The sequence below is a fragment of the Chiloscyllium punctatum genome, chromosome 13 (genome assembly GCF_047496795.1).
Source record: "Chiloscyllium punctatum isolate Juve2018m chromosome 13, sChiPun1.3, whole genome shotgun sequence".
Lineage (NCBI taxonomy): Eukaryota > Metazoa > Chordata > Chondrichthyes > Orectolobiformes > Hemiscylliidae > Chiloscyllium > Chiloscyllium punctatum.
In genome coordinates, this window is record NC_092751.1 from 80,477,921 (window position 1) to 80,495,186 (window position 17,266).

Here is a 17,266-nt window from a genome sequence, read left to right on the forward strand (position 1 = left end):
ACATTCTTCACAATGTGGAGACCAGAAAACATGCACTTCGGTCACAAAAACAAATTCACCAGAAATGATAATGACATAGGGTTAACCCTATCTGGAAACTTTAAATCGGTTCAGGCTCTTTTCTCTGTGAAAGACAAGGGCTGGCTTGATGAAGGTCTTTACCTCAGCAAACCCTTATTATAAACAGAGAAGCTGTTTCCCTTGTGTAGACCAGCAGTAGGGGTAATATTATAAAACAGTCACAGGACCAAGACTGATGCAATGAACGTGTGTATTTGAGGGCAATCTAGATAACTGTGGTGTAGGGACCAATGTTTCCTCTGCACTGTACACATCACACAAGACAAGAAAACTACACCGCTCAAGGTCACTTTTATTTCTGTATTGGCAAAACATTTGACAATTTGAACCAGCATCAGGTCAGGATGCACAAATTCTTGTACAGCTTCCTGTCATGAGCATTTTACAGTGATTTCATTTTACTGACATTGAACTTTTTAAAAACATCTAAGAATATTAGCAACGTAATTTTAAAGTAGAAAACTATAATCCAGCATGAGCAATGATAATCAGGATTACGGGTTATAGTGTGGCCCACCATTCAAGGCTGGTTAGTGGTTGCAGTGATTCACAAGTCCATGGGGTAAAGCCAGCCTTCATTTCATCAGATTCTAAATAATAACCCAGCCCCTTGCCAGGAGGGGTCACGAGAGCAACCCCAAGTTCCTGGGAGAATTTACTAGGCCACAGCCTCCAGTCAACAATTTCCTCTTCTATTCCCTGAGCACTAGTTTAGCAAATACCAGCATTTCTGCAAATCAATGGTCTTTACTACCCATTCCTGGATGAGAAGTGGGACAGATTCATGCAGTGTTGCTGTGGGAGGGGAGGTCATACGATGTGATGGAAAAGAGAGACTACTTCACGATAGCTCAAAAGCTTTCAAAATCAAGTGAAATGAGGCTAAGAAGAAGCATACTTGAGTTCTGGAAGTCTACCAGTATCCAGACAGAAAACAAAATTACAAAGTTAATGCTCAGACTCAGTAAGGGTGACACACACTGACCCTCATTGTAGAAGAGACACATTTACAATCAAAGTGCAGGAACAAGGATTATATTCTTTATTTTCTACTTTAAAAATATAAAATAGAATTGCATTCAGTATATAAGGCAAATATTGTATAAGTGAGAGCTATATTGTAGAGTAAATATATGTTATTAATATAGAATTTTTAAATATATCTTAGTGCAGATAGCATACCACCCTGCCACCAAGCTGAGAATAAAGCAGTGAAGTGCACGGGTTCATAGGGAGCAAGGCAATAAAGCTGGAGAAACACAGGAGTTCTGACAGCATCTGTAGAGAGAAAAACTTAACATTGTTTTTCTGTTCAGATCTTCAGTGCTGCAGCTGTTTTTATTTCAACAGATGAGCATCTCCAGTGGATTGCTTTCAGAATTCAGCCAAATTTTGAGCTATATTGGGTGGAGTGAAGGTCCTTTGAAGAGACCTCCACAGCATATCTCCATCATTAGTATGTAAGTCTATAGCATTATGTTGCAATCAACGTCATGTTTGGAGGGTGAACATATTTCATCCATTAACAATTTCAGGGAATACAATGGAATACAATCTTATGACAATTCAAATTACTAGACTCCACAGGATTAATGATACCACTGTTCAGAAATATTCCCAATTTTTAACAGTTTCTTATATTTGAAATTTCAGAGACAATATTTCTTCACATTAATCAAGTCAAAACCTTTCCACATGGTGCACTGACTAGGTTGAGAAAACTCATGAGAGACGAGAGCACTGTTTGAGGTAGTATTGAAAACTCTAAGCTACTTCCTGTAGCTGCAGTCCAGACATCCTCAGCAGAAGTAAGGGAAAGAAATTGTAGAATAGTAAAAACTGGCACGTGAGTATACTGCAATTCAATAATGGGCCATGAGCAGATAAGGTGAAATAGGAAGCAAAATCAATTTGTACTTTTGTTCCATTAAAATAAAAAGAAAACAAATCTTACCATTACAGCACAAACTATTGCTTAGCACTTGTCACCAGAACATCCACTTTGGGTTAATAGTTAGTTAACAGTGTTAAACAGCACTGAAAGCTGTTTAACACTTAACTAACTATTAACCCACTGTTTGAAATCCTACATGAACTACTAGAAGCTTATTCCAAAAGCCTGGATTTGTTTTCTCCATTATGGAAAGTGACTGTGAGCAGATTGTTCTCCTGTCACGTGGGGCAGCTGATTGCATCAGCCAAGTAGCTTGAGCAGGAGTTTCCATCCAGCTGCCTTTGGCTGGACAGGAAAGTCTAACATTAAAATGGCTTTGTGTGGGACGTTATGTCATATCATCACTTAAGTAGACCAAATTTATCAAGTGAGAAATGATTCAAGAAGGAATGTTGTCTCTTTCTCCTTTCACTAATAATGAAGTCAAGATTGATGCAATTGTTAAGAAAAACTCATTAAGTCACCCAGAGGCTATAATTTCAGAACTAGTTCCCAATAATTGACACCAACAAACGTTTATAGTCTCCGCTCGTGTCACTCTCCACCATCGAACGTAAAGTCTTCTGGTACTTCTCCCAAAACGCTTGCTTGATTTGAACAAGATCAACCTGTGGAGGACACATTCATAATCAAAATAGAGTGAGATGGATTCATACATTTTGCTTTCGATTTCAGAACTATAAAATAAAATTTAAATTTGTATTTGGTATAATAAATTATAGTTCAAGAAAGAAAGCTGTAGTAATGTTACTCAGACTCTATGAAACAATTATACAACTGTAAGCAGTCAGAGCTGGTCTGCAGGTTGTGGAGAGCTGGATTCTGCTGATGGGACACAAACTAAGACAGAATGAATAGCACTGTCATGGTGAGCTGAATAGCAGAGAGAAGAGGGCAGGGTAAGGCCATATTCAGCCACCAAGTGAGGGCAGATTGCTGGGAGTAATGGGCAAGTGCAAAACCTACAAATATAAATGTAACCAATGAATAACAATGGTGATTGCAGTATGAGTGAAAGGACATTAAAAATTAGAATGCACAATGACATGAAATGGAGATTGCAGCTGATCCAAAATGCATGAGAAACCTGCATCACTTTTCACTCAATGAAGTGAAGGCTTTCAGTTTATGTACTGCAGAGATGTCTTTCACATCGTGTAAGTGAGTCTAATGTATAGCTCTGAATACACCACAGGGCAGGGGTGGAGCAAATAGATCCAATGGTCTCAAAATTTATACCTAGTCCGTGTCATTTGATTTCTGAAAAAGCTCCCAATCCAGAGTCACAAACATGTAACCCAGGTAAATAAATGCTGCAGCTGCTGGTTGAGATCACTCAATATTGCTGCACAGAAAGAGGCTTTTTCAACCAGCTTGTCTGTGAAAGAGTCATCCAGTTAACCCCACACCATGGCTCATAACTGCCCATTGGCAAGTATTTCCTTTACAGATGACCATCCAATTTCTCAAAGTTATTATCGAATGAGTTGGTGCATTCAAGAGCAATTTGGTCAATAAACTCAGGATTGAATCTAGAACTTGTGCATTTGGACGAGGATGGCAGCTTTGTAAGAGAATAGCACCAACCCAGTTAAACACAGTTACTATTTGCATGATAAAAGCATCCGCCAGGAACAGAACAATGCACAGAAACTCTCCATCTCGGACATGCCTTCATACCTCGCTGCGAGTGACAATACATCGGATGAGAGTAGAGTCACTGGTACCAACGCCTTTCATGGCCTTGTAGAGCTTTTCAGCAAAGAATGCTGGGCGGTTGACCACACACTGAACTAGAAGGGAAAGGCAAGAGGGTAAGCCTTCATAAACAGCAACAGCTTGTAACAAGACAATCAAACACGAAAATACTGACGGCACGTCATGGCTACCCATGAAATAAGAGCTGCTTTTACCCAACACTCGTCCTTCTCCCTCCAACTGAATCAGCAATCACTGTTTTTGTTAAACAATTTTGATACATTTTACAGACTCCACTGTTTCTATTCTGTGCCACTAAGACAGATAAACATTCTGAGGAGTCTCTCAATACAATAATAAAAACAAATTTCAAACTAGAGGTGGTGAGACTCCAGAAGATAAAAACTTGGTGAAACTGGGTAATCAGTTCGAAGGAAAGACTCAAGAGAATGTTGTTATCAAATGGAGTGTGCTAATTTTAAAGGCAGGGAGACCAGAACCAGGTCCTGGCCTAGTGCAGCAAGAAAGCGCGAGGAATCATGGTAATTGTGCAGGATAAAGCAGGCAGAGTGTGAATAGCAGATGGGCTGGGTGGAGGAGATGGAGGAGAATGAAAACAGAGCTGGCAGTGGGATACAAGATTCAGAGGGGATGGTACAGACATGAGGAGAGTGGAAGAAGGGGAGGGTAATAGAGAGGGGAAAAGAAGGGCCGAGAGGAGCAATGTGCAAGACAGGAGGTGAGAGACAGCGAAAGAGGAAAGAAAGGTAGTATATGATCCTCAACTGAAGAAGCCAAGTTCAAGTTGTAGGGTATTGCTGATAATTGTAACAGTCAAACCTACCAATAGCATGCATTCCATCACGCACATCTCCCGAAAACTCCCGGTCAACAGCCTTCAGCAATTCCCTTTTAGATAACTGTGGAGAAATCACTTTTAAATCAAAGCTTCAATTCAACAAAATGCAATCTGCTGGGTTTGGCTTAAATTGGACAAGGAGGAAAAATCTGTTCATCTTGGAGGTATTCAAAGAAACATTTGTCGGAAAACCATTATCATCATCTACAAGGACCAAAATGCAGGTCGGCACATGTGGTCAAAGATAAGAAATACGTCAAATGAAAAGAAATAATAAAATCTGGCAGACTGTACAAAACAATAAAAAAGGAATATAAAGCAAGTATTAAAAAGGTTCCAAAGATGAACATGAAAAATACAATGTTCATAAAAAGTAAGGTCCCTGAAGAACAAACATAAGTGACACTGTCATTGACAAGGAGGAAATTACAAACTGATTGAACCCTCACTGTTGAGCAAACAAATAATGATTGACACCAATAATATGGGAGAGGATCCAGTGATAATGACTCTCCTTAAAAGGTGAGAAATAAGGAGATGCAGAAAAGCAACATGATTTGAATATTAAACAAAAACCCGGTGGATGCTGGAAATCTTCAATGAAAACAAAAATGGCTCGAAAAAACTGAGCAAATCTGGCAGCATCTGTGAAGAGAAAGCAAAGTTAGCTTTTCAGATCCAAGTGGCCACTTCAGAAGGCATTATGCTGCCAGACCTGCTGAGTTTGTTCAGCTATTCCTGTTTTTGTTTGAAAGTGATTTCATAGAATCCCTACAGTATGGAAACAGTCCATTCAGCCCATTATGCTCATTGCTAACATTGCATTTCCAATAAGCTAATCCACCTAGCCTGCACACCTCGAGACACTATGGGCAATTCAGCACGGTCAGTCCACCTAATCTGCACATCTTTGGATTGTGGGATGAAACCAGAGCACCCCGAGGAAATCTCTTTTGATCTGTTTCAATCTTTTATTTCAGAACCTAAAGTCAGACTACAGGTGATGACCATTAGGCCCACTATGTCTATTCTTGCTCTTTGCAGAGAACATTGCAAACCATTTCCAGTGTTCTTGCCCACTCCCCATGTCAAGCAACGCACACTGCTTTAGGATAAGACAGAGCTGTCAGGAGACTCAGCAGCTGCATAAATAGACTAAAGGACTCCTGAGGCAGAGAGTTTGGTTTGTTTAAATTGATTAGCTTTTACCCCTTAACTCCACTATCACAAGCAATAGGAAAGTCCATGAAAACTTTTAATAAATTTAAACCCTTAAATAAATCCACACAGTCTCGGTCAATTCCATCTGTCCCTTGTTCAGTATGCTGACAGAGGGGAGGTTTACACTGGCTTACCCTGCCGTATTCCTGAATAGTTGCCCTTAGCTGGGGGAAGCTGCGAGTTGCAAGAATCATGTTGAAGGTCGATTCGTCTGTGCCAAGCTTCCCTTCCCCAGCCCGGAATAGTCTCTCTGCATCTGCAGTCGCTTTTGCCATGTCCACCGTCTGATTCTCATCGCGGTTGCCCTGTGAATAGAAATCAAGAGATGATTCCAGTGGGTTTTAAATCAGGCTCACACTTTAGTTTCCAGTCTGGGGCTCATCTCCAGCTAAAAGGAGATCTCTACACGGAGGCGTCTGATCCTCATTACCTTGGATATTGTTTCCAAGGTAACAGCAGCTCCTGATAACACACTCAGTGTGCACTATCCTGTCACACAGACACATGTACACACACTCCAGTGGGAGTTGCTGCTTTGTTCTCATAAGTGTTAGGAAGTGGTCAAAGTTGATGTGAACAGTTATTTCTTCTCTTGGTTGTCCTGAGAGAATTATCAGCCACCCATGCAGTGTGGGTTTGGTATGTTGGGTAGACTAGATAGTGGTGGCAGGTTTCAATCCTGGAAATACTTCAGTGCATTAGGGTCCAGATGCCAGGCCACACTTTTACCAGTTTCATCAGATCGGGCAGGATTACTGAATTCAGTTCCACAAAGTGCAATCTGAGCATCGCTGGTTCATTACAGATGCTCCAGGCTAATGCACACCCTCCATCTCCCTGGCTTTTTATTCTTTAATCCTCTACACCCAAGGGAACAAAGTTGTCACAGCAACATTCACATTAGTTCTCTGTTTGGAAGCAGCTTATTCAACACAGATTGGGGCCGGCCAGGCTATGTCTGTACCCATACAGGAGTGAAAACCTAACTGGTTAAAGATACTTGAATGTGTGGAAAACATGGTTAATATTGTAAAGTAGCAACAGATTTGCAACTGTGAAACAAGTGAACTTGCCCTCTTTCAATTTTCAGATAGCTGAACTTTACAAAAAAAACCTAAAGCCAGAGCTCCAGATTTCCTCGTGTGCCACACAGACACACAACCTACTCCCAGGCCAACCTCCGACACTGCACTGTTAGCAAGAGAAAATACTAAGGAGCTTTCATCGGCCTTAAGACTTTCTAAAGGGTGTGGTAAATCTCCGTTGCTGCAGCGAGAAAATGCACAGATTATAGAGAGAGGCATGAGGGAGAGGAGAGTGGAGGGAGGAGCAAAGGGAAACAGGAAGAATATGTGCATCATGTTAAATTCAGTGGATAGTGCTGAGCAACCAGACCCCCACACTGTACAGCCAAAAGTGTGAATGCATAGTTCAGCAAAGAGGCTCTGCTCTCACATGGTCATCCTCACTGGAGCAGGGAAAGAAATATCTAAGCTAGCTCAGTTTAAAACTTCATTACCTGGAATAGGGTCTTAACCCGTTAGTGGTTGATCATACATTGCACCAATGCACAATAGCTTGGAGGAGCATCCCAGGCAGCTTAAGAACCAGCCCGAGACAGTCATGGAGGGGAACATCCGTACATGACAAGACAATGACTAGGAGCTCCCACTTCCTCACCAGTAGATTATCTAATTTGTTGGATTGAAAACACAGACAATCAGATGACCCCTTGGTAAGTCCAAGCAAGCTCTTCACATCACTGACCTGAGACATGGAGATCAGCAATCTCCTGAAATGACCGCTCGTATCCTTCTTCAAATCCTTCTCCAAATCTCGACCCAGCTCCTCCTTATAACAGCGCACAATGTCTCGGATCTGCTGGTTACCCCTGGTGCAAAGGATCTCAATCAGAACCCGATCTTGTGTTCCAGCTCCCTATGGGAGTGAAGGGAGAAAAACAAGAGGACTTAGAAGCAATTATTTCTGCAACACAAGGTGGTGTAACTAGCATTGAGAGTGTCAAACCCACATTGCAACTTCACCTTCACCTCCTGCCCCCCCCCCCCCCCCACAACCCCTTCCATTTAGTCATTCTGCATATTGTGAATGGTGTAGAGTCCATCATTTGATCACAGTATACCATTACCCATTAGTACGATACACTATCCACTTCACTCGGCGAGAAAAGCTGACTCAAGCCCTACTCCGGAGACCTGAACGTCTAACCTAGGCTGGTGCTTCAATCCAGCACGGAGGATCAATAAGGTCATCAGGCAGGATGACTGTCCCTCACTACAATGCAATGGTTCCAACTAAGCAGCACACAAATTAGCGCTGCCTCGGATATTCTTGAAGTAAATACAACACGCCATTTCTAAACTTCTGTGGGGCAGAGATATTTTGCCAAAGGCACAGGAGTGGAAACACAGTGATCGTACCAACACTGAGTAAGGCAGTCAGCATTATTCTGAAATCATAACAGGAACCTCAAAACACCAGGCACAGTGAACAGAAATGAACCCATTATACAGGAACATATGTAATTCCAATTAATTTGCAAATCAATAAATTTATAAAGAGATTTACATCCCCATATATTCTCCATAAGATGGGAAGCTGGGATGTGGTCTAGAGGCCAAGAGAAGTAGATAATGAAGGTTCATCACAGGGCTTGAGCAAGAGTAAAACTGAAATTACAGAAACTTCAGCCTGGAGGTAGGGGAAACAGCAATGTGATTAAAATCAGTTTGTTTTAGCCATGTTGAGTGAGGGGAAAATGGGTCATAACTCCACAGGGAAATCTGTGATCAGTGTCATAGAATGCATTGTTCAACCAAAAAAGGCTAAGGTAATTTAATGTCTCCTCCAAAAGACTGTCCAACCCACAGTGCAGCATACAAACACACAGTTAGGAGATGAAGTACATAATTTGGTTCCCCAGGCCTGACCATGCTCTCAACTACATGCTGTCTTCATTCCGGATGAAGAGCTTATGCCTGAAATGTTGACTCCGCTGCTACTCGGATGCTGTCTGACCTTCTGTGCTTTTTCAGCGCCATATCATTCAACTCTGACTGTCCAGCATCTGCAGTCCTTACTTTCTCAGTGCTCTCAAATACACTTTCCTGCTGACCCTCCCAGTACTGCTTGTGAATTCTGTGTCATTCAGGAATCTACCTCTGCCTTAAAAAAAAGTTTAATGACATTGCCTACGCGACTCTGGAGGAATTGCATGCCAAAGGCTCACAAACCTCAGAAAAAATTCTCATCTCAATCTTAAGTGAAAGATCCCTTATTTTTAAACTTTGTCTCCTAGCCTCCATTCTGCATCTCACTCATTCAAGTCCCCTCAAGATCCTCTATTACTCAACAGGATTTCCTTTTATTCTGCTAAACTCCACTGAATACAGGTCCAGCCTGTCAAACTTTTCCACACAAGATGATCTGCCCAACCCATGTGTCAGTTTTTTGAAGCTTCTCTGAATTGCTTCCATTGCATTTATATCATTTCTTAAATAAGGAGACCGAAACTTTACATGGTACAACAGATATAGTCATACCAATTCCAAGTATTATCCTTTTGCAATAAATAACACCATAAGAAATAAGAACAGGATTTGCCCCTCGAATAGGATTATGACTGATCAGACTTTCCGCGGTTTGCCTCACTAATCACTTGCCACATTTGCAGTCAAGGGGCCCTGAACTACTCCCTCTGACTTGATATTTGCAGAGTCTGTGAATAGACAGAGAGAGAAACCACAGTTGCACTGTAAACAACATATAAAGACAATTACCAATCTCTCTGCACAACACTACATTCAAAAGCTGCAAAGTTACTACTTGACTGTCACCATCGCAAGGGCTCCCCCTAGTTTAATTTATTTAATTTTTTTTATTACATTCATAGAATTTGGGGATGACCATGTGGCCCATCATGCCTGTGCTGGCTCTTCAAATGTGTTATCCAATTAGGCCCTTGTTCTCCTTGGTCGCCAAAGCCCTGCATTTTTTTTTCAAGTCTATAAGTAAATTCCCTTTTGGAATTCTTCACTGAATCTTCCAGTAGCTTTTCAGGCAAAATAGCCCAGATCACAATAACTCACTGTGCAAAAAAAAATTAATCGGCTCCATTCTGATTCTTTCACCAACCATATTAAGTCCACATTCACTGGTTAATGCTTGCTAGTGGAAACAGTTTGACTTTATATTTACAGTCCACTTATCCACTTTGAACAGCACTAATAAATCTCTTCTTCACCTCAATCCCATTTTGTCTAGTCTTCCCACATAACTAAAAGTACTCATGCACAGTCCCATTCTGGCAACTCTCCTCTGCACTCAAGAACCTTGATTTTTTAATTCATTAATTCCTTCATATTCATAAATCTTTGAAGTATATTATATGATTTACCACTTAATGCAATAGTTGACTACTGCACCTTTGAATTTCCTGATCACTGATTTGTACTTGACAGTCCAATCTATTTTGTCATGAGGCTCTAGATTAGCATGCACATTTGTACAAATATCCACTACCCCAAACACCTGCAGGCGCCCTCTGTATTATCCCATCAAATATTCCCAGGACAGGGTTAAATACAAAATAAAGTTCCCTCTTCACTCACTAATCAAGCACTCTGAGGGCGCATTCGTTCAAAGAGGAAAAATATTTTAAAATAAAACATTTAAATTAAAACCAGCAGTTGGTGTCTCTCATTTTCCAAACACTAACATTTTCAAGCCTCCACCCAGTACAGCTGTAGCTACCAAAGTGAGCTCAGTTTGGGCGTGGACATGGAGACAGCAATTTAAACACTGAGGTTTCTCAAACTCTCCATTTCAGAATGTGCAGTGTTGTGTATCTGTGGCAGAAGCTGGACCTTGAAACAAGACAGGTTTCTTCATCACACTTCAGTTTAAAGTCTGAAATCCAGACCAAAATGCCCAAACATTAATCCAGGGAACTTTGAAAGGGAAGCTGAAATACATTTTCCATTTCCTGTTACAGCAGCGCTAACCACAGGGGTATATGCTGCAGGAAGAAATCCCAGGCAGCAACTGAGTAATTAAATGCAGCTCCAAGTCTTAAAGTAACACTGCCTACAAAATTAGTCATACATCTTTAATGCACTTAAATCAAAACATCTCACTCATCCACCCACTCCCCCCCCCCCCCTTACCCTAGACAGAAAAGCAAGCAAACTATTTGCCTGAGGAATGCATTCCAAAAAAACCTTGATGTTGTCCTAACAACTTCCATGAGAATTGATCAGATAATGATGCAGAACCTGATTCCTGCATTTACCACAGCTACTCTCCAGCTCCAACATCCTGGGGTCAACAAGAATAATGTTAAGATGTACAATGCAGCAATCACAACACACAAACATGTGATACAGCACTATTTGTGCTGTAATATTCCCTCCAACATAGCATTCACTGAAAAGAAGATATTGAGTTATTCTCAATGTGAAGGCGGGACTTCATCTCCACAAGGACTATGCGGTGGCCACTCTTACCAATACTGTCACTGACAATTGCATCTGCAGCTGGCAGATTGTTAAAGATGAGGTTAAGAATGTTATTCCCTCTTGTTGGTTTCTTCACCAACTGTCACAGTCCCAGTCTAGCAGCTAGGACCTTTAGGACCTGACCAGTAGTGCTGCTGCTGAACCTCTCTTGGTGGTGAACACAAATCGCCCAGAGTGCAGTTTGTACTTTTGCCATCCACTGTGCTTGCTCTAAGTGTTGTACTACATTAAGGAGTACCGGTTCATCAGCTGAGGGAGGACAGTATGTGGTAATCAGCAGGAGGCTTCCTTGCCCATGTTTGACCTGGAGCCAGAAAACCTCAGGTCTTAAAGTCTTCAATGTTGAAGACTCCCAGGGTAACTCCCTCTGTATGCCACTGTGCTGCCACCTCGTCTGGGTCTGTCCTGCTGGTGAGACAGAACATATGCAGGGGCAGTGATGGAGGTGTCTGAGACATTGCCTGTGAGGTACGATTCCGTGAGAATGACTATGTCAGGCTGTCGCTTGATTGGTCTGTGAGACAGCTCTCCCAGTTTTGGCACTAGCCCCCCCCAAGATGTTAGTGAGGAGGACTCCACATGGTCAGCAGAGCTGTTTTTTGCCGTTGTCTTTTCTGGTGCCGAGGACAATGCCAGGTGATCCATCTGGTTTCATTTCTTAGAGACTTTTAGCCCCAAATTGATTTCCAATGAACAGCATCCATACACAGTCCATATGTTGACACTTTGTGGGGTGATGAGGTAACAATTGTTACTCCATAGACCTTTCAGAGTTAAACTCCTTGTTCTCTATTCCCATGGCCATCAAATTGTGAACTCAGAGATATTTTGTTCTGTTCCAATGCTCAGTGACACCACAAATGGATCCTTTGTCACTGATCCTCTTTTATCCAGAGAATATTAGTCTTAATAGGGAGATTGAAAAACTATATTATCATCTTCATCTACGGGAACGCAAGAAAGAGGATGCATTCAGTCATGTGACATGGAAGAGGCTAAACTGCAAAATAAACGCCAATTCATTAAATAGTTTAGACATTACAAACAAAGTGTTAAGAAACAGAACAATCTGAATTGTTTGTGGGAGAGACAGTTTGGTATTAATAGCATTTCCTCAAATGCATGGATACATTTCACTGCACAGTGCTACAGTCAACAAACCTCCATGGCTTTTCTCAGACTCCATGCATCGTAGTAAGTGGTAGGCATGAAGAGGGCTAGAATGATCTCCTCCATGTTTCCGGTCAGTTCTGATTTCAGGTCCTTAATCAAATCCTTAAAAGGAAAGCAAATTCACAAAGAGTTGTCCATCAGTAAGAGAATATTGTAACTGGATGCTTTGTGGCAGGTCCCACAAAGAGTACATTTTGAGCAAAACACAAGCAGTTCCTATCGGTCATTAGCTTCATATTTTGCTCAAATGTCATCTCTTTATTTCAACCTAAAAAGGCAAGATCAGCCTCAGATGTATGTTATTAACATTCTCATTCCCAAGTTGGAAGGTAGTGGGTTCAATCTCCATTTGGAAGACATCCTGCAGGCTGACATATCACTGATGAGAGTGCTGCATTGTCCTAGATGCTGCAGAAGGACAGGATGAGTTAAAGATCTGGAAGGAGGTAACATTCAAAGATATGGGCCTACTGCAGGAAGCGGAATTAGTGTAAGGAGTAAGATATTTTTGGCAATACATACTTGATGGACTGAAAGGTTTCTTATGTACTGTATTATTCGATGATTTTAAGTTCAGCCCAATACCCAAGCTAATATTTCTTCAATACTGAACACCATTAAAGTTGTTTAGCTGATCCTTCCTCACAAGGGCAGGTGATGATGTAATGGTATTATTAGTAAACTATTAATCCAGAGACCAAATAATGTTCTGGGGACCAGAGTTCAAAGCCTACCATGGCAGATGATGGAATTTGAATTAATTATTTCAAAATCTAGAATTAAGAATCTATTGCTGAGCATAAATCCATTGTCGATTGCTGGAAATGCCCATCTAGTTCACTGATGACATTTAGGGAGGGAATTTGCCAAACTTACCTGGTCTGGCCTAAATGGGACTCCAGACCCACAGCAAATGGGTTGACTCTTAACTGCCCTCTGGACAATTAGGGATAAGCAATAAATGCTGGCCTGGACAGTGATGCTCAAATCCCATGACTAACTAAAAAAAAAACAAACATTGTGGTTTGGAGGATGTGTGCCTTTGTAACAAATTTCACCCCATTCAAAGGGAACCTCAGTTTGCAAAGAACATGGAAATCTTCCCACAATGAAAACTCTTATTGCAGAATGTCAACCAATTCTCCCATAGATCATGCAGACTTTTAGGGTTCAAGGGTTAACATCAAGTACATGTGAAATGAACAGATCAGCCAACTAACTCCTACAATCAGAACAACAAATAACCAAGTGTTGCACTGTCTGCCATCGGCCGGCTATGCCACTCGTGGGGAACCCACGGGTCCTGCGATAAGCAGCAAGGTTGTTGGGAGAGGAATGCATGCAAAACACTGGGCGGGGGGGGATTTCTTTAGGAAAAGGTAATTGTAATATGATAGAAAACAAAGTAATCCAACCCAAACAGAAATTTCATTTTCTATCACACGAGCTATAGGGAGAGGCTAAGTAGGCTGGGGCTGTTTTCCCTGGAGCTGTAGGGTGATCTTATCGAGGCTTATAAAATCATGAGGGGCATAGATAGGATAAATAGACAAGGTCTTTTCCCTGGGGTGGGAGAGTCCAGAATTAGAGGGCATAGGTGAGGGGAAAAATCTAATAGGGACCTAAGGGGCAACATTTTTATGCCCAGGGTGGTGTGTGTATGTATTGAGCAGCCAGAGGAAGTAGTTGAGGCTAGTACAAATTACAGCATTTAAAAGGCATCTGGATGGGTATATGAATAGGAAGGGTTTAGAGGGATATGGGCCAAGTGCTGGCAAATAGGACTAGATTAATTCAGAATATCCATGCTGCACATCTCTATGACTCTATGTTATGGTTACGTTTTCCTAAATGAAGAAACTATTAATGTTGTGAATATGGTGACTCTTCATCAGAACGGAGCTGTGTTTTCTCCCCACAGAATTCTGATGAAAAGTCATATTAAGTCATAAAAAAAATAGCAAGCCTGGAGGACTGGAAATGGTTCAGAATTCAAAGAGCCAAGATGTTCATTAGGAGGGAAAAAATGTGAGGAAAATTGCAAAGAACAGTAAAACAGACTAAGAGCTTTTAAGCATGCAAAAAGAAAAAGATTAACTGAATCAAACCCTTTACAGTCTGAAAGAGAACTGTTAATGGAGAATGAGGAAATAACTGCAGTTATTTTAGCTCAATCTTCAAAGGTGATAGAAGTAATTTTCCAGGAATGTCAGGGAGCAAAGGTCAATTACTAACAAATAAATTGTACTGGACAAATTAATGGAACTGAAAGCTCAAATTCCCAGGGCCTGATAATCTACACCCCAGTATTAAGGAAGCTGGCCACTGAAATACTGAATAAGTTAATTGTAATCCTCCAAAATTCTGTAGGTTCTGTAACAGTTCCTGCATGTTGGAAGATGGTAAATATAACCCCATTATTTGGGAAGGGAGAGAAACAGAAATCCGGAAATTACAGAGCGGTCAACCAAACGTCCATAGTCGGGAAAATGTTGAAGTCTATTATTATTTGATAATAGGATACTTAAAAAATACCAAAAACATTACATAAAATCAACATGGATTAATGCAAATGAAATCATCTTTGACAAACCAACTGGATGTTTTTGAAGACACGGAGTATAATAGATGGGGAGAACCAAGAAATGTGGTGTATTTGGATTTTCAGAATTTTTGATAACATCTCACAACGGATTAATGTGCAATCTCAAAACACATGGAATTAGGGATAATACTATGACATGAACTGACAGGAAACAGAGTAGGAATAAATGGATCTTTTTCAGAGTGGAAGGCAGTGAGTAGTGAGATACCAAAGGATTAGTTCTTTAGCCCCAGTGTTTCACAATGTGTGTCCATGATTTGGATGATGGAATCAGATGCAAGATTTTCAAGTTTGTTGAAGACAAAACTGGATGGGAGTGCAAGGAGTGAGAATGAGTTAAGAGGCTTCAGGGCAAATTAGAGAAGTGAGTGGGTGGGCAAAATGCATAACAGATACAATAAAGTATCTGTGTGAAGTTATCCATTTCAGTAGGAAAAATAGAATGGCAGATTATTATTCCAATTGTGACAGGTTGGCAAATGCCAGTTTACAAAGGGACATGGGTGCCTATGTACACTAGTCAAGCTTTACATTGGCCTTAACTGCGAAAGGGTTTGAGTAGGGGGTACAAAAGTCTTACTGCAGCTGTTCTAGGTCTTGGTGAGACCACACCTAGAATATTGCGTGCAGTTTTGATCTTATATAGAAGACGATATACTTGCTATAGAGGGGCCTTGTGGCACAGTAATAGTATCATTACCTCTAGGCAAGGGTCCTGGACTCAAGTCCTACCTGCTCCTGAGGTGCCTCCCTTCTGGGAAGGTGATGGCCTGGGTGGTTATTATTGCTGGTCTGACATACAGCGACCCAGATAATGTTCTGGGGATAACAATTCAAATCCTGCGACAGCAGATAGTGGAATTTGAATTCAATAAAAACTCTCCAATTAAAAGTCTCATGATGACTATAAAAGCATCGTCGCTTGTTGGAAAAAACCTATCTAGTTCATTCGTGACCTTTAGGGAAGGAAACTGCCATCCTCACCTGGTCTGCCATACATGTGACTCCAGACCAATAACAATGTGTGATCAGCTCTCAACTGTGCTCTGGGCAGTGCGAGACAGGCAATAAATGTCAGGGACACCCACATTCCATGAATGAATACTAGCCACAGAGGGAGTGCACCCAAACTGATTCCTGAGATGGCAGGTTTGTTATATGAGGACCAAATGACTCAAATACTCAGTACAGCTTAAAAAAAAATCAGTGAAGGGAGATTTAGAAACAGAAAGAGGCAGTTTGGCCCTTTAAGACTGCTGTAGCATTTAATGCAATCACAGCTGATCATCCTCTTCAGCACTCTGTTCCTGCTTTGACCACGCGCACCCCCCACTTCCCTGTGTGACTCACACACACACACACACACACACACACACACACACACCCTTTGATCACTAAGCTCTAAGAATTGTATCTTCATCTTGGAGGAGGAGATAGAATTTTATACGTTTTGATGACTTAACTGGACTTGGCACACTGGATCAAGTGAATGATGATATCCCTGTCCAGGTGGGTCCATCACAAGTTGTCAGGGGATGTGGAGAGATGGCAGGAATGGTGCAGTGGGCTCAAAGGGCAAAATGTTTAATAGCTTATAAACACACCTTGCCATAGAGGGTCTTGAAAGCCAATTTGATCTTCTGTCTTTGCTCATTTGAGCGGTTGGAGACAACGTCAATTATTGCTTGTTCATTAGTCCCTGTGGAGAAAAATTAGTGCATTTTGTTACGTGTTCACTAAAACAAATTAATTGTTCTTTGGTGTCAACTGCAACATGTTACCCATAATATCAGCAACTTACAATCACAACGTTCGAAAGCACAAAACAGATCATGAGACCTGTCAAGGCTGTCACATGCGTGTTTCCATGTTTCACCTAGTCAGATTACACCTTCCCTCTCATTCACTATAGTCAGTAATAGCACATCCAGTCTAATCCCAATCTCCTCTCACTCATGCCCAGCAATATCCCATCCCCTCCCTCATTCCTATAGCCAATAATGTCCCACTCTTCCCCTCATTCCCCATACCTAGTAATATCCCAAACAGCATAATTCCAATTTCCTCACATTCCCCAAATATAGTCATATCAAACATAGTCTAATTGCAATCTTCCTTCACTACTCTCACCTAGTATT

At 41.3% G+C, this 17,266-nt stretch overlaps 1 protein-coding gene across 1 annotated transcript in view; it reads right to left on the bottom strand.

The window, feature by feature from the left end:
* Positions 1 to 353: 353 nt before the first annotated feature.
* The window catches only part of LOC140484568 (annexin A7-like), a 72,233-nt gene continuing 55,320 nt past the window's right edge, over positions 354 to 17,266 (bottom strand). The window contains exons 7-13 of the mRNA XM_072582954.1: positions 16,733 to 16,827; positions 12,512 to 12,625; positions 7,581 to 7,751; positions 5,948 to 6,118; positions 4,578 to 4,653; positions 3,716 to 3,828; positions 354 to 2,643 (exon numbers count right to left, since the gene is read on the bottom strand). Of these exons, the coding sequence (XP_072439055.1) occupies positions 2,521 to 2,643; positions 3,716 to 3,828; positions 4,578 to 4,653; positions 5,948 to 6,118; positions 7,581 to 7,751; positions 12,512 to 12,625; positions 16,733 to 16,827 (863 nt within the window). The 3' untranslated portion in view covers positions 354 to 2,520. The remainder of the gene's footprint in view (positions 2,644 to 3,715; positions 3,829 to 4,577; positions 4,654 to 5,947; positions 6,119 to 7,580; positions 7,752 to 12,511; positions 12,626 to 16,732; positions 16,828 to 17,266) is intronic.